Source organism: Lissotriton helveticus, chromosome 4_2 (genome assembly GCF_964261635.1).
Source record: "Lissotriton helveticus chromosome 4_2, aLisHel1.1, whole genome shotgun sequence".
In the NCBI taxonomy this organism is placed as follows: Eukaryota; Metazoa; Chordata; class Amphibia; order Caudata; family Salamandridae; genus Lissotriton; species Lissotriton helveticus.
The window spans coordinates 124,956,227-124,978,328 of NC_136064.1; the positions used below are offsets into that span (position 1 = coordinate 124,956,227).

The window sequence follows — 22,102 nt, forward strand, 5'->3', positions numbered from 1 at the left end:
AAAGTCGGTTCATCAGATAATGGCCTCCAAAACACAGAGAGTAGCGTGTCATCTGGTAAGAAGTTCCTGATCCCCGCAGAGTGTGGCAGATCCAAAGCATCCTGTATCTGAGGGAGACAGGGGCACCAAGACGGAAAAGAGTACTATAGATGACCATCGCAACCCCCACCAAGGTGCACGGATATGCTCATCGGCACACCCAGCTTGTCTATGCAAATAACACAGGGTCTGACAAACAATATCCAAGGGAACAATAGGCCTGATCTCAGACACTGCCACATCCAAACCATACAGGGGGCATAGAGCAGTTTCTCAACCCTCCCCGGTATGCCACACTATATGTGACCAACACTACATGAGACCTTATTATTCAGCATTTCCCACGGCGTTCTTACACCCAATATTACACCCGTTGGAAGGGCTGGTCACCGCAGTAATCTTCTAACCTTTTAACCTCTTGTCTTGTATGTAAGTACTGTTTGCGGACGCTTTGCTGCCCGTTTTAAATCCTGGTCCTCCCGCTCGTAAGGCAATGAATATCTGTGATTACCCTTTACAGGCACACCTGTGATACCCACACTTTGAAGTCACGATTCCGTAAGAGGTTCTCTAATCAGTGTCTATTTTACAGCAGGTTTCACTTATTCACACTAAGCATGAACGTACCACAATCACACTTAATGGCTCACTCAGACACCAAGGTCACCTATTTTTCGAAGTCACGATTCCATAAGCACCCTTGCTTCTCTATTTGGCATTTACGTTCACATCATGTTTACACCCGTTTGTGCACGGGCATACCGCAATCAAGCTTCACAGATCACTTAGTCACCTAGGCATGATGCTAAGTTGTATTTTCTCCTGTGGCACCTTCATGGCTATCCGCTGTTAAACATTTGGATACTTTAGACGATCTTTACTATTTAAGCACCGTGACATACTCACCATTCTTTAACCATTGTTTACCTTATGCATGTGGTTATAAGGTTGTTTTTCCCATGACACTCACTGACAGACATTCAGGGCATGTCCAGTTTATAAGACTCTGTTTTGGTTACATTTACAGATGTTTCCCCTGACGAAGGGCATAATGTTGCCTGAAATGCATGGGGAATGATGTACATTTATGTTCAATTTTGAATGGATGATCTTACCTTTCATAAACTTTGAAGGAATCTAAACTTGATGGATTGATGTGAATAAACGTCATTTCACAACCAACGCCATCGGCTACATCACTTTTTGTTTTAATTGCCAACCCACCAAGTGGGTTACAGAGCTGTGCACAGGGGGCCATCTCCTACATAGGAGGTGCAACTTGATTGTCTTCTTTTTTACGACATGGGTACATTTCTTGAATATATTATTGGAGGCAAAATAACAATTAACTGTACATTAACCATGCGCGTAGTACGGGTAGTAGCTCTACGCTTAGGTACGCAAAGTGTACTTTGCAATACACGAGCTACGCGTAGCTATGCGAACTGCGTGGTTCACTGTGCAAAATGCTGTTCTCACTAATTGCACAGTGCCAGGTGTTTGTCCGCACTGTGCAATCAGTGCACCCACATCTTGTACAGTGCAAGTGGTCATTTTCTGCCCCTCAAGTAGATTTCTACTAAAGCGGCAGCTTTCTTAACGTAGACTGGTAGTTTCTCATCGCGAGCGGTCGCGAGCATACGAGACCACTCGCAATGAGAAACCTGACCACCCCACGTTGAGAATCTTGGCGGGAAGTTTTTTTCCCACTCTCGCGATCGGCAACTTGATGTTGCTGATCGCGAACAAAGGAAAAAGTCTCACTAGAATGTCATTTTGCTCGCTCACGGTCGCTAACTTGACATTGAGGACCGCGAGCAAACATTAAATGACCGCTAAGCAACGCTATGTGTGTTTGCACTGTGCTATGTGTAATTTGTGTATTGCGAAGTAGCGCAAACTTTGCAAACTATGCGAGTATGGCAAAGTACTTTTCCCGAGGTTCCTATACATTAGTGTTTCTAGGAGATGTAGAGGACTTAATGAGTTGGGATAAAAAGAGGGCTATATGTTATTTATTGCTATGGCAGTGGCATGAATATGAATTGCTACAGACTGGCTCAACCCAGAACCCCCCAACTTTTTATGAGTGGAGATTTAGGCTATCAACAGCTTACAAACAAAGCTGTATGAGTGTAAGGGACAAAATGCTCAGAAATGGGGGACTTGGATATGGTGGTCGGTCTCTTATTGGTTAAACCATGAAGATCCGCACTCCCTGATAACGAAGTTCTAACAGCAAAATATTCAATCTGGTTATTTATTATGCTAATGGAGATGTAGTTCACTTACATCATAAGCCTGATCATTTAATCTACCCTCCTGCCAAACCTAAGCCTCTCTTTTAAACCTTTAATATGCATTTGAACCATTAGGTATCACACAAGGACTATATCTCAGATTCATATTGTGGTTGTTTCAATTTCTGTCTTGTATGGCCAATTAGCACAAATCATATTTTTCAGTGATATAATGTATATTTGCATAATGGTTTAGTTGCCGTGTTTGTTTTATTTTGCATGACGTAACAATGAATTTTGTCAGGCTGCTGGACCTCTGTTGTATGCTCCTTTTATGGTCATTATAAATGCAAATTAAAAAAGACTGAAACTGCTGTCTATGACCTGGGAGGAGCATGAAGGGCTGGACGTGACCCCTCTTATATCCTGGAAAAAGAAGTGGTCTCAAAGGCTCTACTGGCTGACCTTCTATTTAGCCAGAAGGCTACAAAAAGCTAAAAGGTCAAACCTCTGATCGGGTTGAATCCTGTTGGTGTATCCGACCAGTGCTCCATTGCAGTCTGCCTCATGTTTCACCTAAGTACCCGTCGACTGCGACCAGCTCCCCCTCTCTGGCACTTAGTGTTTATGGCACTATTTGTATTTAAAACTGTATACAATCATATGTCCAGCTACCCTTATTGCATGTCTGTTGTTATGGTATCCTTCTGTTTCCTAAATTTGCTTTGGGAATTTTATAGTGTTTTATTCTGACTATATTACTGCTTTTGTATTGCATAAAGTAAAACCTGTCTGCTCTGTGCCATAGCTACCAGGGGAATGAGCTCAGAATAATGTACTGAATTTTTGTGTTAACTGTGATTAATTTTAATCATTCCTCGAGAAGGGTAGTAGCCCACACCAAATAAAAATTCATTCCAGGCCACAGTGCTTTATTTATTTATTTATTTGCGGTTTTTGTAAAGCTCATCACTCATCCCAAGGGATATCACGGCGCTAGAAAACCAAGAAAGCTACTGAAGTGTGTACTGAGAGATTTACGGTTTAGGGAAGAGGTAAGTTTTAAGATTCCTTCTGAACTGGAAATAGTTGGTGGAGTGTCTCAGGTCAGAAGGGAGCTCATTCCATCTTTTGGCTGCAAGGTGGGAAAAAGAGCGTCCACCTGTTCTGACCTTATAAATGCGTTTAGATTTCGCCAAAGCTGATTGGCATGATCGCAGATTTCTGTTGGGTACATAGAATTCGATCCTTCCTTGGAGTATCGAGGGGCCTGTTCCATGTAAGGTTTTGTGTTTCCCATATGTTATAATTATTGTATTTTTAGAATGCATCGTTATTCATTGCAATGTGATGATCAAATCTATTTGAATATAATCAGAATATAGAATCTGAATTGAATTATGAGCTATAAGTACTTGTTTTTTAATTATAAATTGAGTTCAATCAAAGTTGAAAATATAATGTATATAATATTATATTATAATTATCATCATTATAATTATGATTATTATTATGATTATGATTATGATTATTAGTATTATTATTATTATTATTATTATTATTATTATTATTATTATTATTATTATTATTATTATTATTGGTATTGTTATTATTATTATTATTATTAATAATATTATTATTATTATTATTATTAACTAGGCTTATCCGTCCATCAAAGCAGACAAGAAAAGCAGATGATGCTATTACCAGTACATGTGCCTCTTTGTTCTAAGCATGTGTGAGGGGGCTTGGTGCAAAGATTATGTCAGTCAGCGATACATGCAAAGGGGTGGGGGACATGCAAGTGAGGGGGCGAGTTTGCACCTGGTGGTGCGTGTGTGGGGGGCAGAGATTACTAAGTGAGAAGGAGGAGATAATATACTATCACAGTTAGTTTATTGTTTTCTTTAGGTAAAAATGCAGCTTCAAAAATAAAAACATCACAAATATTTATACATAAAGAAGTATGAACACATGAGATCAGAGTTGCTCAATGACACACAGTCATTTTTCAATCTCAAATCCACCAGGGATTCCCACAAAACCTTCAACGTGGAGGATTCTACACATCTTCTCCCAGAGCAAGGGGGTCTTGGGATTCAGAGAAGAACCACCAGTCTGATGAGACTCCAGGTGGGATTTCAAAGCCAGGGAGTGAGTGAACTCTCCCTTGCAGGTTCCCTCCGTCAGTGCCTGTTGTTAGCAACAGCATTCACACGTGTGACAACTCTCCCACACTTGCCTTTTCTGGGTAAAAGGTGTACAAGGCACCAACAAGTGTAGCTCTATTCTAAATAGCTTGTCTAGCATAAAAGTAAATTCTGTATCTGGTTCATTTTTTCGGGCATGGGGCAAATAAAAATATAATTTTAGAAATATCTAGATTAGTGGAGAGAATAAATAAAACCATAAAGTAGTAGTACAAGGCAACAAATACACCCTAGTTCTTGCAGCCTCCAAAAGAGAAAGGTAAACGTTCATGGTATGAAAGGAGGTGTGCCTTAAAGTGTGGTCTGCTGGTGTGATTACTTTGTCTATTCATCTCGAGTGTGTGAATTACATGTCCCTTTGAAGACGCGTGGATTGAACCCTCCTTCACAGAGGATGGATGGGCAAAATGCCAAAATAGAAGTCAGGCCCATAGATACCAACTAATAGGCCATTGTAAAATGTCTAAACAATACATAAGAGGTCAGCAGGGAATGAAAGGAGCAGGGTGTCTAGTGTGGGGGGATTGGTAAAAAAGGTGGTGTTCAGAGGAAAGGAAGGGTGAGAGGAGGGAATGAAGTAGGATGGATTGTCCTTGCTGTTGCAGTAGTTTTGTTGATAGACACTCTTAAATATTTATTACAAATCATTTAATCTTAGGATGAGTCCGCAGAAATGAATGGCTCCAGCCCATTACATAGTGTAGTACAAAATAATGAAACATGGACACACACACACAGAGTTATAGCATTGAAGAAAAAAGCTCACAAGATGTTATTGTAAGATTTAATTAATCTTTTCAGCTGCAGAATTGAATCAAATGAAAGATCAAATCAACACTCTTTCCAGTTGTTATTGATTGAACCACAGTCCATTTTGCTTTGCAGTAAAGAACAAGGGAAATTGACTAAAACAGAACCTGGCAGAGCCCAGGGAGAGTGGTTGCAGCAAAAGCAATGTCCAGTTGTCAAGCAGTGAGGAGAGGCAGAGAGCAGAGCACCACTGGTGTCAGAAGCAATAGGCTCAACAAAGGAGAAGACAGAAGAAACTTGATTCAGGTGAGGAACAAAGTATTCATTGCCTCTTTGTAGACATTATGTCTATCAATTATGGTTTCTGTGTACATGAAACTGGTATTGATTTTCGAGCATGAACAAGTATTGCACTACTGTAATCTATCACATCATGCAATTGATTACACTTTCTAGGAAACACCTGCAGCTCCTCAATGACATAGTCAGCCTCACTTAGTGCTTTCCTGACAAAACTCTCATCAATACACAGATGAGGAAACTTAAAACCGGCAATCATGTAAAAAGTTGCTTCAAGGCACCCTATCATTATTAAATGGCCTCCATTTTTTAACAGTGTTGAGGCATTTCTTAAAGCACTGCAGAACCCTTCTTTATTTGTCATGTGGATCTCCAAACAATGAGGCAAAATCAAGCAGTCAGCCTGAGGCAGGACAGTGGGAGACACGGGGTTACATTTGCTGATGTCATATTTAACAACATGTGTGATTTTTCCTTGTAGCATATTTTGTTTCTCAGGCCAAGCATCCCTAAAAAAGAAAAAAACAATTTTATTTATTATTGATAAAAACATGTTCTTTTCTCACAAGTTATGGGGGGAAACATGGTTTACTCTATTGCCTTTTAGAGAGAAATGTGTATTGAATGTAGCGATTAAATACAGCTCAACGGATTTGGATGAAATTTGACAAGATTATAAATTATGGTGTGAAGATGACTCTTTTGAGTAGTAGAGTTAAGTAGGGTAAGTATTTTTAAACTTATACGTCATTTGAACATATTGATATCTGTGGCCACATCTAATTTTTAAGCTGTTGTCTGATTTACAGGCTTAGATATAGATAAGGTTTTATATATTCTCCCTACCTTTAACTTTATTAAATTGAAAGTAGGTAAGGACAATTATATAACAACTCTATATATTTTCTATATATATATATTTTTTAAGTACTACCTAGGACCTATTAAAAAATTAAATATGATTGGTACTCCATAAACCTTTTTAAAAGTATATAGAACAATATTAATACATTTCCCTACCTATCACCACTTTAATAAGGTGGTAACAGGTAGGGACAACATACTAGCAAAAGGACTTATATTTTTGGTGTAACCCAGAACAAAGCTAAAGTGTAGTAAAAATATTATGGCTGCCTGTAATTTTGGAAAGGCAACCATTAGCCGTTCACATAAAGGGGTGGGTGGAACTTGCCGAGTTTCACACTGCAGATTTCCATGGAGTTAAATAAGAACTTTGCAAGATTCTGCTGAGTTCTGCAAATGGGCGAAAAGATGCAAGTCATACTGTTTGTGCTGCAACTTAGCGCCAGTTGTGCGAGCAGCTCTGAAAATTGTACATGAACAGCACTGTCTGGTGTGCAAGAGTACCCAGCCATTCCAGTTAATTTTGCTGCCGCTTGAGTAGAAAATCTACTCGAGCACTAGCAAATCTACTCATAAGGCATCCCTCTGCCTGCAACCGCTGCAACTGCCCATGTTATAAAATGCCACTAGGGGATGACAAATCTCATTCTCATTTCTAGAAGCTTACGGGAAAAATTCTGCCATGCAGCGGATGGAAGAATTTGGCCAGAAATCGGTCTACAAATGCGCGAGTTGCCAAATTCTGCCATTTCCGCAGACGAAACGAAGCATTCCACCCATCCCTAGTCATATACTGCCATGTTATTGGCATGTACCACAGTTTACCACAAATTCACCGTCGTGTACCCTGCGGAATATACCAATATATTCCAAAGAACGCAAGGCCACCATGTGTCACCCTGGGTTGCTTGGTAAATCTGAAGAAACACAATGCAGCACAGGGCACTGCCTGGCATTCCTTTGCTCACCATATTCTACATTTCTGCAACATGTCATGTACATCATTTCAATCATATTCACACTACGTCTTTTTAATCTAGAATCTATGACATTCCACCCCATTCCACTGTACAACACCACACTCCACTGTACGACACACCACTCTACTCCACGATATGACAAGTCACTTCACTCTAATAATAATTCCTATTTGTAATGCGCAAACAATTCACCCATTAAGGGTTTGAAGGGGCTGTGGGCCATCAGGGAGGTGAAGTGAGCTATTGCTCAGAGTCACATGATGCTGATCTGAGCTGCCGCTGGTGCTGGGGATTGAACCATGAGCCCCACGCTCCGCAGTCAGCCACTGTGGCCACTGCACAACACCTCTCCCTCAATAAAACTCTACAAGACACCATTCAATCTACTCTCTGCCATTCCACTGTATGCTATTCGAAACTATACCACTGCATTCTGTAGCACGTCACTCGTATCTATTCCTCTCAATACCAATCCACTAGACTGTACAGCACTCCATTATATGCTATTTGACTACATGCCTATCCACTCAATGCAAATCCACTATATGCTATTTCACTCTATGCCACTCTAGTGTATGTCAATCCACTCCACTCCACTCTACCCTATTGCATTGTATGGCACTGCACTCTATGGAACTCCACTCCAGTACAATAGTCCACCTTATGCCACTGATATTCCACTATATACCACCACATCCTATGCCACTCCACTCCAATCTATACTAAGTAACTGTAAGCCACAATATTCTATACCACACCACTCTAAGCCACTCCACTGTATGTCACAGCACTGTATGCCACAACATGACACTGTACAATACAATACGTTATGTATGTCACTGAACTCTACACAACTCAAGTCTATGCCACTGCAGTCTACTGTGTTCGACAATGCTATAATCCACTCTATGACACTTTACACCGCTCCAGTCTACTAAACTCTACTCCCCTCCATGCCACTCCACTGTGCATCACTGTCATACAGTTTATGTCACTATGTAATGCTCTATTATTACACTCTGCCACTGTGCGCCCCTCAACTAAACTCTGAGCAACTCCCTCTATGCAACTCCACCCTAATTTACTCCACTCTACCCTATGATAAACTTCTCCAGTCTAATCCACTGCACACTACTACTCTACTCTATACCACTCTACTCAACCCCCCTCCATGCCACTCAACTCTACAACACTTTATGACAGTTTCTGACACTCGACAAAACTCCATGACAGATCACTCTATGACACACCACTGCATTCTATGAAACTTTAGTGCACTCTGTGCTACGCCTCTCCACAGCACTCTACTTTACAACACAGCACCCCACTCTATGACTATTTACTTCACTCTATGCTATGCCACTCCACTCTGGTCCATTGTATGACACTTTACCCTACTCTGAGCCACTCTACATGACACTACTCTATGCCGCTCCACTGTACTACATTCTACTCTACTCTATACAACTCCACACAACACAACTCTACTACACTCTACACCATTGTGAGACACTCTACTGAGGAAGACACAAACAAACACTCCTCTTTTCATCTTCCATATCTGCCTCAGGAGCATGCCAGTCACATACCAGATGCGGTGATTGATTCGAAGTCAAGAAAATGGTCCTCATGCAAGAAGCCATGCCTTAATAAGGACGAGAAGACTCCTATGAAAATAAACAGTCATTAAAAGCATCAAGCAAGCAAGAGCAAAAGGATGTATGCCTGACCCAACCTACATCCCTCGAAGGTGGAGCCCCTCAATGCAGCACTCTTTTGTATGTGTCCTGGTCTACCTTGAACTCTTAGCAGCCTTTGAAACCTTGTCCCACCAAGATGCTTCATCAGGTCAGAATTTGAGAGAACACCCTCAAATGGATTACATCTTTCCTCAAAAGACGAACCCAGAGTCCGCATACCACCCTTCACCTCAAAATACAATAACATCTTCTGCATCATCCCTCAAGGTTTATCACTCAGCCCTCCTTTGATCAGCACCACCTACAAGACACCACTGTCAACATTGTGAGAACAAACAAAATACGGGAACTCGCACAGCTGAAGGTAAATCAAGTAGTGTCTTTTGAACAGTGAGTGTGCAGCAAGAGGAAACACTGTCTGCTCCAGCAGTGTGGAAACCAAGGTACTCGTACAAGGCTCCCTCAATAGAGAGAGCACCTCCGTGCACAACTACAAGACCACAGGTCTAATTCCATATGAACCGAAAGTACAAATGTTAATACCATATGCAGTATTAATCAGCTGTCACATTTTATTCATGTATAACAGATGAGGATCCATGAATTTATCCACAAAATTAAATTCATTCCAAAGGTAAATGAGTTCCAATCATCAAATCATTACGCATCCCATTACGCATCCCAATGCATTTCGGGTCAAGCCCTTTGGGTTGGGACTCCTAACCGCTTTGGCGACTCTCTGTAGAGCCATTCTATCATCCACACTCTAGCTTTCCCCTGAAGAAGGGCTTGACCCGAAATGCATTGGGATGCATAATGGGATGCGTAATGATTTGATGATTGGAACTCATTTACCTTTGGAATGAATTTAATTTTGTGGATAAATTCATGGATCCTCATCTGTTATACATGAATAAAATGTGACAGCTGATTAATACTGCATATGGTATTAACATTTGTACTTTCGGTTCATATGGAATTAGACCTGTGGTCTTGTAGTTGTGCACGGAGGTGCTCTCTCTATTGAGGGAGCCTTGTACGAGAACATTGTGAGAACCCCTGGACTGATCGTTGTATCCTACGCAGACAACACGCAGGTCATCCTCTCTCAATCTGAAGACCTATCCAACAGGAGGGACAACTTCCAACTAGATGAAAAACAATTTCCTTAAACTCAACACCGACATTTCAGAAGTACTGCTCTTCAGAAACAACAACTCCTCGTGGAACAACTCCTTGTGGCCCACAGTACTGGAGCCCTCACCTACTCTCACTGACCACACCTTTAACCTTGGCATCATCATAGACTATAAATTCACCATAAAAATCAAATCAATGCAGTCTCCTCTGCCTGCTTCCTCATTCTCTGCATTCTCTGGAATATCTTCAAGTGGTTCCCAGTCACCACCAGTTGCACCATAACTCAAACTCCTGTGACAAGTTTCTTGGCAACACACTCTATTCAGGAATCACCACACACATCCTTAAGAAACCTCGGACTATAGAGATCTCAGCAGCCAGACTCATCCCCACCTCTGCAAATGGACCCACATCATTCCTCACTTAGAAACACTCCACTGGATCTCCATTCACAAGATATGCCAATTCAAATACTTGCAAAGCCCTGCACAATCAAGGACCATCATACATAAACTACTGCCTGAGATTCCACCAACCTCCAAACACCTTACTCCACCCCATGCCCTTGATCACACCCCCTGCACCCACTGAATCAACAGTTAAGGAGGCTCCTTCTCCTACTTCTCCACAAAGGCCTGGAACTACCTCCACCTCAGCCTCTACCTCCAAACCTCACCTTCTCTTCAGGAATTCAGAGGGAAACTCGAGACCTGGTTATTCAAACTTAGCATCTTGTCCCCCAATGCCAGGATATCCTTGTGGGTAAATAGCAGCATTTTATAAATCCTGTTTGATTGATTCTAAGAATGGGTGGACAATCTATTTTCAACTCTGACACTTTGATTGCTCCTGCTTGGAGCACAAGTAAGGGGGAATGGTCTGCTCTTAGAGGGTAACTCAGGCCTATGGGAAGGACGTTGTCCACCCTATTGCTCTGGTGTTCCTGGACTGGGGTGGGAAAGTGGTCCATGGAACGGTCACAATTTGTCTCCAGAACCGTTTAGTGTTAGATGAGGTGGGAAGTGCGGCTTCCCATGGTGCTGTGAAAGCTCAGGGTTCTGGGAGTCCAATATTCCCAAACAGAGAGTATCGAGGCCCAGATGGAGTGACAAGAGGCGGACACAGTCCACAGTGGGATGACCAGTAAATCAGGGGTTGCCTGTTCTGAGAACAGTGCACCCCAATCTTGACCCTAATGAATCCGTTACCCAAACGGGAGGTGATCCCTGCACTGTCATGGAGACAGAGGGCAATAAACCTGCACCAGGGCAGACCCAAGAATGACACAAACAGACCGTGTCACCCTTCGGGGAGGATGTGATTCCACACTAGAAGTCCTGGCTTAACCTGCACCTATTCTGTCTCAGGTTACGGACCCTGGCCTGGGTGGCCAGTATCAGGATATTATCCCTGGACTGTTGGGAAGGAGAGAAGAAATAGAGTACATAATACCCTGATCTGGGTGCCCCCACTCTAAGTAGCCTCAGATGTCTGGAAATATCAGGAACAATTATGGAACTCTTAGCCATGAATCATATCCAATCCCTTACTGGAAGTGGATGGCATGGGCCTGGCAATTGATGCTGACAGATGTTAGTGGCCCCTGCTGGTTGCTGCTCTTCAGTGGGGGACAGATGTCTGATCTGCTTTGTTGGCCATGATGATACTGTCTGCCTACTGGGATACATCTTTGAGCAAAGTAACATGCTTCTTGAAGAGCTCCACAGGTGAGGAAAAGGGTTAAGTTATATTAAGTTATGTTTAGTTATGTTTAATTATGTTATGGTATGTTATCCTCTGGTTACTGTTTGCCATGTCCTAAACACACTTTGGCAAAATCTCATTCTGAATCACAAATAGGACCCTTCATGTAAGGGGCATTCCCCTTTCTTATCATTATCAATGACAAGTATTACTAGTGTATGGCCACAATTCTGGTATCAACATTTTGAAAAGTTAGTTAATCTTTAAAGGAGGTGATAAGGCATAAAACAGTGGAAGGCTGTTCCATTGGATAGCTTCAGAAAATGTGTTGAAGTGCCCGTTCCTGTAAAGTACAACTACAACCATTAGGTGCAATTTTCACTAAGGAATAATGTACAGAAAATTATACAAATTAAGATTCCCATTTTGGAACGAAACTATGAAGCGTTGTTGAAATATTGTGAAAATACTCTACTCAGTTAACCTGTACTGACAGTAAAATGAGTTAAAATTATGATAAAAATAATTAAAACCTTAACTAATAAGCAATGAAAAGTATCCTTACTAAATTGCCTTTGTCTGAGCTGAACTAGAACAATAATTCATGGTATAAATTAAAAAGACAAGCAGTAAGACAAATCTAGTATAGTTACATACACATTTTAGCCCTCTCTTTTTCATTTTATAGCTGGCAACCAATACAAATCTACTAACGCTGAATACAATAGCTTGTGAGCTATCTGATTTTAGTATTCTCAGCATCTCTGTTTAACTCCTGATATTCAAACTTTTACATAGAGGCTTAATCCATTTTCTTCTCGGAATTACATATGCTGTACAGAAAAATAAAACATGTGCAATACCTTTGTTTGACCCTTATGGACATAAGGTCACTTAGAGTCCCTTTCCTTGGTGTGAGACATCGCCCATTTAGCTGTAAAGGCATTTATCTGAAGTATCTGATATATAAATTGAAGATAGAGTATCTTTGCTAGTTGAGGTTCAATTTCATCCAAAAATGGCTCCAAGCTCGGGGTCATTTTAAAAGACAAAAATGGTGTAGTAAGTCTCTGTGATGCGCAGCTTAAAGTGACTTTGTGCAAAGTAAAATTCCAATAGATGTGCTGTATCTTGCTCTTCGATTCTGGCATCAGCAGGTAAGGCTTACCCAAAACCTACTCACACCAAAGTCAAGGAGCCGATTTCGAATATGGGCCAATCAAGGAAAAGTAACATGAACATCCAGTCCCAATAGCTCGCTCAAGGTCTGCCTGTAAGTTTCTAATTCCACAGTAGTCCAGATTCTATACCAATAACATAGTGATCTCCATGCTGCTAAACGTTCCGGTGTTTTTATACCAATATTGTTTTTTAGGAGATGCCTGGGTTATTTTGGGGGAGAGATGTACATTCTAGAAATTGTATTTTCCCCAACAAATAAAGGCTGTAAAATGTCACCTCCCTATAACTCTGATTCATAAAGTATATACTTCCAGAGCGGAGGTAATAGACTTTGACACAGTTTAGTATTGTTTCTTTACAATGGGTATCGAGTTTTGCATTAGGATTGTCTGACATTTCTTTATTTATGGCTTCCATGAAAGTTTTGAGTTAAGCGTAACCCCCAGTTATACAAAGGTGGAAACACACTCCAAGGGCACCCCATTCAAAGCTATTTTATTTATGAAGCTTTTATGTGGTCTGATAGCCCTGTATTTGGGTTTAGTATAGTTTATCTTGAGGCTCTTCAGTTTCTAGTAATTGTTGAGGCTGTTGAATAAGTTTTATAGCGCCCTTGGTGTTTGGGCAATTAGATTATATCATCCGCGAATGTTACGGTGCAAGTATGGGTGCCTCTGAGCTTGGGTGAAGCATGGGTAGATACTGGACCAGATCATTCACATATAGTAGGAACAGAGTTGGTTGGACCCCGATGATGAAGCATGACACCAACCAGGTTGGTGTGTGAGGGGTCTTTTAACAACACCCAATGGGTCCAGTCTCTAGGCCACTAATACAAGTGACTAAGAATATACACACACACATAGTGGGCTAGTCCACATTGTTTCTATACAATATTTATATTTGACAGCAAAAAGTTGTGTCTTCTAGTTACCTAGACAGGATTTATATGTATCCTACTCCTCACTCGTATAACCTGAGTGCCATTTGCACTCTTGTCTTCAACATTCCTGTTTGATGGCTTTAACCCCTTTAGAGCTTGTAAATAAACCTCCCCAGTACTGCGCTGTCCATTGGAACTAGTGCTGAATGGACGTCCAACGGTCGTGCGCAGCACTGGGGAGGTAGTGGCCGTGACGACCGTTGGCCGACGGCAGCAATTAAGGGGTTAAGAGAGTCCAAACAGGGTTCGAGACATATTTGTATTATTTATTTTATCACTGTCCCAGGACACCCCCGCGCCGCACGGCCACCAGCTGTGTGTGTGCCCCTCGCCCTCTGCTTCCCACAGCCTCGTTGGGACTGCCTCTCTGCTCCCAGACCCTCCGCAGTATTTCTCGAGCGTGTGTTGCGCCAACTCTGTAAATTCTGTGTTTTAACCTTGTTTTTTTCCTTTAATAACTGCTTGTTTGCCTTTCTGTATTCTGCCACTGCCAGGCTTCGTTGCTGTTTCTGTCCGCCTGTGCCCGCCCTGCTCACCGCTTCCCGCCGCTGTCCAATCAGCCACGCCCCTTTTGTTTTGTGCCCTCCCCGCTCCCGCCTCCCAGCTGCTCCTCCCTCCCTCCCACTTGGCCATTAATGGCGACCGCGCGGCGCAGGTGAGTGTGACCTGTCCCAGGACACCCGCACGGCCACCAGCTGTGTGTGTGCCCCTTGCCCTCTGCTGCCCGCAGCCTCGTTGGGACTGCCTCTCTGCTCCCAGACCCTCCGCAGTATTTCTCGAGCGTGTGTTGCGCCAACTCTGTAAATTCTGTGTTTTAACCTTGTTTTTTTCCTTTAATAACTGCTTGTTTGCCTTTCTGTATTCTGCCACTGCCAGGCTTCGTTGCTGTTTCTGTCCCCCTGTGCCCGCCCCGCTCCCCGCTTCCCGCCGCCGTCCAATCGGCCCCGCCCCCTTTTGTTTTGTGCCCTCCCCGCTCCCGCCTCCCAGCTATTCCTCCCTCCCTCCCACTTGGCCATAAATGGCGACTGCGCGGCGCAGGTGGGTGTGACCTGTCCCAGGACACCCCCGCGCCGCACGGCCACCAGCTGTGTGTGTGCCCCTCGCCCTCTGCTGCCCTCAGCCTCGTTGGGACTGCCTCTCTGCTCCCAGACCCTCCGCAGTATTTCTCGAGCGTGTGTTGCGCCAACTCTGTAAATTCTGTGTTTTAACCTTGTTTTTTTCCTTTAATAACTGCTTGTTTGCCTTTCTGTATTCTGCCACTGCCAGGCTTCGTTGCTGTTTCTGTCCGCCTGTGCCCGCCCCGCTCACCGCTTCCCGCCGCCGTCCAATCGGCCACGCCCCCTTTTGTTTTGTGCCCTCCCCGCTCCCGCCTCCCAGCTGCTCCTCCCTCCCTCCCACTTGCCATAAATGGCAACCGCGCGGCGCAGGTGAGTGTGACCTGTCCCAGGACACCCCCACGCTGCACGGCCACCAGCTGTGTGTGTGCCCCTCGCCCTCTGCTGCCCGCAGCCTCGTTGGGACTGCCTCTCTGCTCCCAGACCCTCCGCAGTATTTCTCGAGCGTGTGTTGCGCCAACTCTGTAAATTATGTGTTTTAACCTTGTTTTTTTCCTTTAATAACTGCTTGTTTGCCTTTCTGTATTCTGCCACTGCCAGGCTTCGTTGCTGTTTCTGTCCACCTGTGCCCGCCCCACTCCCCGCTTCCCGCCGCCGTCCAATCGGCCACGCCCCCTTTTGTTTTGTGCCCTCCCCGCTCCCGCCTCCCAGCTGCTCCTCCCTCCCACTTGGCCATAAATGGCGACCGCGCGGCGCAGGTGAGTGTGACCTGTCCGAGGACACCCCCGCGCTGCACGGCCACCAGCTGTGTGTGTGCCCCTCGCCCTCTGCTTCCCACAGCCTCGTTGGGACTGCCTCTCTGCTCCCAGACCCTCCGCAGTATTTCTCGAGCGTGTGTTGCGCCAACTCTGTAAATTCTGTGTTTTAACCTTGTTTTTTTCCTTTAATAACTGCTTGTTTACCTTTCTGTATTCTGCTACTGCCAGGCTTCGTTGCTGTTTCTGTCCCCCTGTGCCCGCCCCGCTCCCCGCTTCCCGCCGCCGTCCAATCGGCCACGCCCCCTTTTGTTTTGTGTCCTCCCCGTCTCCCGCCTCCCAGCTATTCCTCCCTCCCTCCCACTTGGCCATAAATGGCGACCGCGCGGCGCAGGTGAGTGTGACCTGTCCCAGGACACCCCCGCACCGCACGGCCACCAGCTGTGTGTGGGCCCCTCGCCCTCTGCTGCCCGCAGCCTCGTTGGGACTGCCTCTCTGCTCCCAGACCCTCCGCAGTATTTCTCGAGCGTGTGTTGCGCCAACTCTGTAAATTCTGTGTTTTAACCTTGTTTTTTTCCTTTAATAACTGCTTGTTTGCCTTTCTGTATTCTGCCACTGCCAGCTTCGTTGCTGTTTCTGTCCCCCTGTGCCCGCCCCGGTCCCCGCTTCCCGCCGCCGTCCTATCGGCCACGCCCCCTTTTGTTTTGTGCCCTCCCTGCTCCCGCCTCCCAGCTGCTCCTCCCTCCCTCCCACTTCGCCATAAATGGCGACCGCGCGTACGCGCAGCGGGCGCGCCGCGCCTGGACCGCGCCCAGCGCCACAACCCCTGGCTCCCACCGACGCAAGACGACCCGACAGACCTACAACGCCGCCGCCCTCAACGCACTCAATGCCGGCCGGAACCCCGCCTGCTGCCGGGCCGCCCCGAAACGCTTCCACTGACCCTTCACCTTCACAACCTGCAAGTTTACCTGCCTCCGAGCATGCACCGCGCCCGCCAAGCCAAACCCCAGCAGCGACCTCAAGTGCATCCTGCTCAACACTCGCTCCGTCCACAGACACGCCGTCGAACTCTGGAACCTGCTCGACACTACATCACCAGACTTCACCTTCCTCACTGAAACATGGATGAACGCCTCCTCAGCCCCCGACATCGCCATCGCCATCCCGGATGGATACAAGATCATCGGGAAGGACTGCGTCAACCAGACGGGAGGAGGCATCGCCATCGTCCACAAGAACACCATCCGCATCACGACCGACGCCGATGACACCTACACCGCCACCGAACACCTCCACTTCCAGATCCACACCGACCCAAAGACGACCCTCAGAGGAACCCTCCTCTACAGACCCCCGGGACCACGCACACAATTCAGCGAAGACATCACGGACTTCATCAGCCCACACGCCCTCCCCTCTGCTGACTACATCCTCCTAGAGGACCTCAACTTCCACCTGGAGAACAACAAGGGCCGCAACACCGTCACCCTGCTGGACAACCTCGCCAACCTCGGACTCAAGCAACTGGTCAACACCCCCACCCACTACGCCGGCCACAGGCTCGACCCCGTCTTTTCATCCAGCAAGCACATCGCCTTCAGCCACTCACCCGGACTTCACTGGACCGACCACAGCTGCGTCCACTTCAGCTTCAGAAAAACCACCACCCACCACCACCCGCAACAGGTTCCTCACAGGAGCTGGAGCAAGATCACCGCCGTCCAGCTCACCGCCTCCCTCAGCCAGAACCCACCTGCCAGCACACGGACCCCAACAAAGCAGCCCGCAACTTCATGCAATGGCTGACCACCTGCGCCGACGACCTTGCACCACTGAAGAACCCCCCCAGCAAACCCAGAAGCAAGAAGGCCCCCTGGTTCACCGACGAACTCAAGGACTCCAAGAAGACCTGCCGCACCCTCGAGAAAGCCTGGCTCCTCGACCGGACCACTGACAACATGACCGCCCTCAAACACGCGACCCGCAAGCACCACCAGCTCATCCGACCACTGGAGGATCGACTGGACAACAACGCCCACGACAGCAAGGAACTCTTCAGCATCGTCAAGGAGTTCTCCAAACCCAGAACTGGCAACAACGACATCACCCCTTCACAAGATCTCTGCGACTCCCTCGCCTCGTTCTTCCACCGCAAGATTGCCGACATCCACAACAGCTTCGGCACACCATACTCGCACCCAACCGTCGAACCAACGCACCCCACTGCCACCCTCCGCACCTGGACCGCAGTGACCACCGAAGACACAGCCCGCACGATGAACACCATCCACTCCGGATCTCCGACTGACCCCTGCCCCCACCACATTTTCAACAAGGCCGACTCCACCATCGCACCCCAACTCCGAGACGTCATCAACACCTCCTTCGACACCGCCACCTTCCCGGAGAGCTGGAATCATGCCGAGCTCAGCGCCCTACTGAAGAAACCAACAGCGGACCCCACCGACCTCAAGAACTTCCGCCCCATCTCGCTCCTCCCTTTTCCTGCCAAAGTCATCGATAAGATCGCCAACAGACAGCTGGCCGCCTTCCTCGAGACGAATGAATCCCTCGACCCCTCGCAGTCCGGTTTCAGAGCCAACCACAGCACCGACACCGCCCTCATCGCAGCCACCGACGACATCCGAGCCCTTCTCAACAACGGGGAAACAGCGACACTCATCCTCCTGGACCTCTCCGCCGCGTTTGACACTGTCTGCCACCGCACCCTAGTCCAGCGCCTCAGCAACACCGGCATCCAAGAGAAGGCACTGAAGTGGATCATCTCGTTCCTAGCTGGAAGAACACAGAGAGTCCGCCTCCCCCCGTTTCATTCCGAGGCCACCGAAGTCATCTGCGGCGTCCCGCAAGGATCATCACTCAGCCCCACCCTCTTCAACGTCTACATGAGACCCCTCGCAGCCTTCGCACGCCGACACAACCTCAACATCATCTCCTACGCCGACGACACTCAGCTGATCCTCTCCCTCACCAGAGACCCCGACACCGCCAGAACCAGCCTCCACGAAGGGATGAAAGACGTCGCCGAGTGGATGAAGAACAGCCGCTTGAAACTGAACTCAGACAAGATGGAAGTCCTCATCCTTGGACCATCACCCTCCGCCTGGGACAACTCCTGGTGGCCCCCTGCCCTGGGCACCGCCCCTAGGCTGACAGACCACGCACGCAACCTGGGCTTCATCCTGGACTCCTCCCTCTCCATGACCAGACAAGTCAACGCCGTCTCCTCTTCATGCTTTCACACCCTCCGCATGCTCCGCAAGATCTTCCGATGGATCCCGATCGAAACCAGGAAGACGGTCACCCAGGCCCTCGTCACCAGCCGGCTGGACTACGGAAACACCCTCTACGCCGGAACCACAGCCAAGCTACAGAAAAGACTACAACGCATCCAGAACGCCTCCGCCCGACTCATCCTAGACATCCCTCGACGCAGCCACATCTCCGGCCACCTGAGGAACCTGCACTGGCTCCCCATCAACAAGAGGATCACGTTCAGGCTCCTCACCCACGCACACAAGTCTCTCCACAACCTGGGCCCCAAGTACCTCAACGACCGCCTGACGTTCCACACGCCCACCCGTCCAGCTACGATCCGCTAGCCTCACCCTCGCCGCCGTACCACGCATCTGAAGAGCCACCGCCGGAGGCAGATCCTTCTCCTACCTGGTGGCCAAGACATGGAACTCCCTCCCCATCCACCTTCGGCTGACCCAGGACCACCTCGCCTTCAGGAGACAACTCAAGACCTGGCTGTTCGAGCAGTAGCGGCCCCCTTCCCCCAAGCGCCTTGAGACCCTTCCGGGTGAGTAGCACGCTATACAGGTGATATGATTGATTGATTGACTCCTGAAAGGAGCAACCTCATTGAGAGCTGAACTGATCCAGTTATGGTAGCCCTCTCCCAACTGATCAGAGGTCTGATTTTTGTGCTGTGTGCGGTTTGCCTTGTTTAGTTTATAAACCCTGGGAAAAGAGCTGCTTTGTGAATTTAGAGTCCAAAATATTGCAAAATGATCTGCCCAAAATATCAGTAAAGTGTGGGTGAATTTGATGTTGAGGTTATTAGTGAAAATCCCACCTAGCAGGTGATCCACCAGGTGAGTGTGTCTCCCTACAATTTGGTATAGACCAAGACCTGACAATGTGTCTATGAGATGTTCTGTTTCTAAACCTGAGCGGTTTTCCAGATGGAATTTAAAATCCCCACTGTAAAGTGAATTTTTAAAAGAAGGGCCTTCTGTAAATGATCCTTTTTTCCTACAAAATGTACTCTTTGTCCCGGTGGGCGATAGATAAGCAGGACATTTAGTGATTGGGTTTTTGTAATTTCAATATAAAAAATTACTGCCTCCACCCCTTCAACAAAAACAGCGTTGAAAGAAACTTGCACATTTTCTTTGAACGGGTCTGTCAATCTGCAGGGCCTGAAGAATCACCTGCCCATGTTTCTGTCATGAAATACTAGATCTAGACGTTGGTTGAGGATAAAATCAAAAACCTTCATATGGTGTTTTACCAGCGATCTATAGTTGATAAGGGCACAAACAAAGGATGACTCACAGCCTCAGCACACCTCAGCTTCAAGAACTAAATGAGCACTGGTTCTTGTCATGGAGGCCGGTCTGGCTTGACTGCACAGTAATACATCCTGTCTTCCGCTGCCTGCTTTGCAGCCACAAATGCCGGATGTATGTCGTTACTACGCATGCTTTTACAACACATGCCTTTACCACGCAGGTTTTACAACGCAAGTCGTTACAACGACTTGTGTTGGGGGGAGCTGGATAGTGAATAGTTTAATTTACTATTCCAACTCCAGTCCCCGTGGATAGTAGGGAAGGTTTTGGATAGTAAATTAAACTATTTCATATCCTAACAAGGGAAAAATGGTAGTGGTGTATCCAAAAGGAATATTTCCTATCCTACAGCGCCCCCCAGCGCAAGTCGTTGTAACAACTTGCGTTGTAAAAGTTGCGTGGTAAAGGTACTGTGTGGTAAAAGTTGTGTTGTAAACGCTGTTCCCCCAAATGCCTCCTGGATATATGTCTCAGATGAGAATTGGATGCACCACCAGACATGAAAGTACTGATGGACCTCTTAATGACTTATGCGTACTGCTGTCCCCAGCGTATTCCAATGATGATGAATTCATTCTTAGAGCCGCCCTGGGATGCTTCAGCTTCTAGTGATGTGAATAACGGCTCTGCGGACAACCTATGGGACACCACACCTCCCTCAGCGGCTGCTGTGGAAACTGGATCGAATCACCTTTGCTCCATAAACATGCTATGAGGTGTGCCTCTGGGAATGTCTGCAAAAGTGGGACCGGCAACGCTGCGTCTACCACTCGGAACACATAAACAATTGGCCCTTTTCTGTGTGAGAACAATTTGGTCTCTTTTTAAACAAAACTTACCAAAACAGCTTTTTCTTTTTTCTAGGCATGATGGGTTTCTGAGTGCTTGGTATCACAAATAATATAATGATAATTAATACCTTTTTATACATATGTTATTAGGAAGCCAGCTTTTAGATGCTTTTAAAGAGCAGTTTTTTATATGTGTTTAAAATTGTCTGCCTGCTTTATGGATAGCTTTTAAGATATTGACCCTTAGTATGAGGAGTGGGTGTTATATTCCCGAGTTAGGCCCAGGTAGCAAAGCAGCTCATTTCTCATATTGTCCTCACATACAACATTTCAAGCTGTGACCTATGGCACACATTTACATGCACAACAATGTTGGATTAGTTTCTCTGAAACTAATCTTTTTTTTACAACTAGCTTTGCACAACATTATCACAACGCCCTAAGCATCATGTACAAGGTCTTGTTTCACACTACGTACACATGTCATCACTATCTTCATCCGCAGGGTGACTGGGCTGTCTATCTATGCGTACAATGCAAGGCTGCTTTGTATTATAAAAATTAGCATCCTGATGGATTAGTGGAGGAGGTACTTCCACTGACCTTGAGGGTCCTTGCATGCTGAGGAATCACTTCAGGACGGTCTGACATCTCATGAGGAGTGTCCAGTTTGTAACCAAGCCAGGGTCTTTCATTCTCTCCCATCAGGAAATGGGGTTGGATCATTCCTTGGGTTAATTTTTGGCACTATACCTCCACACACTCTCGGTACACTTAGAGTAGGGTTTGCATACTGCCTTATTTATATGCCTGCATATAAACATTGTTCAGCAGCATGGCAGAAC

At 46.1% G+C, this 22,102-nt stretch overlaps 1 protein-coding gene across 1 annotated transcript in view; it reads right to left on the bottom strand.

The window, feature by feature from the left end:
* Nucleotides 1–5,259: 5,259 nt before the first annotated feature.
* LOC144752093 (nicotinamide N-methyltransferase-like) overlaps nt 5,260–22,102 on the bottom strand; it is an 86,046-nt gene continuing 69,203 nt past the window's right edge. Inside the window, exon 3 of the mRNA XM_078640040.1 lies at nt 5,260–6,048. Within this exon, the coding sequence (XP_078496166.1) occupies nt 5,595–6,048 (454 nt within the window). The 3' untranslated portion in view covers nt 5,260–5,594. The remainder of the gene's footprint in view (nt 6,049–22,102) is intronic.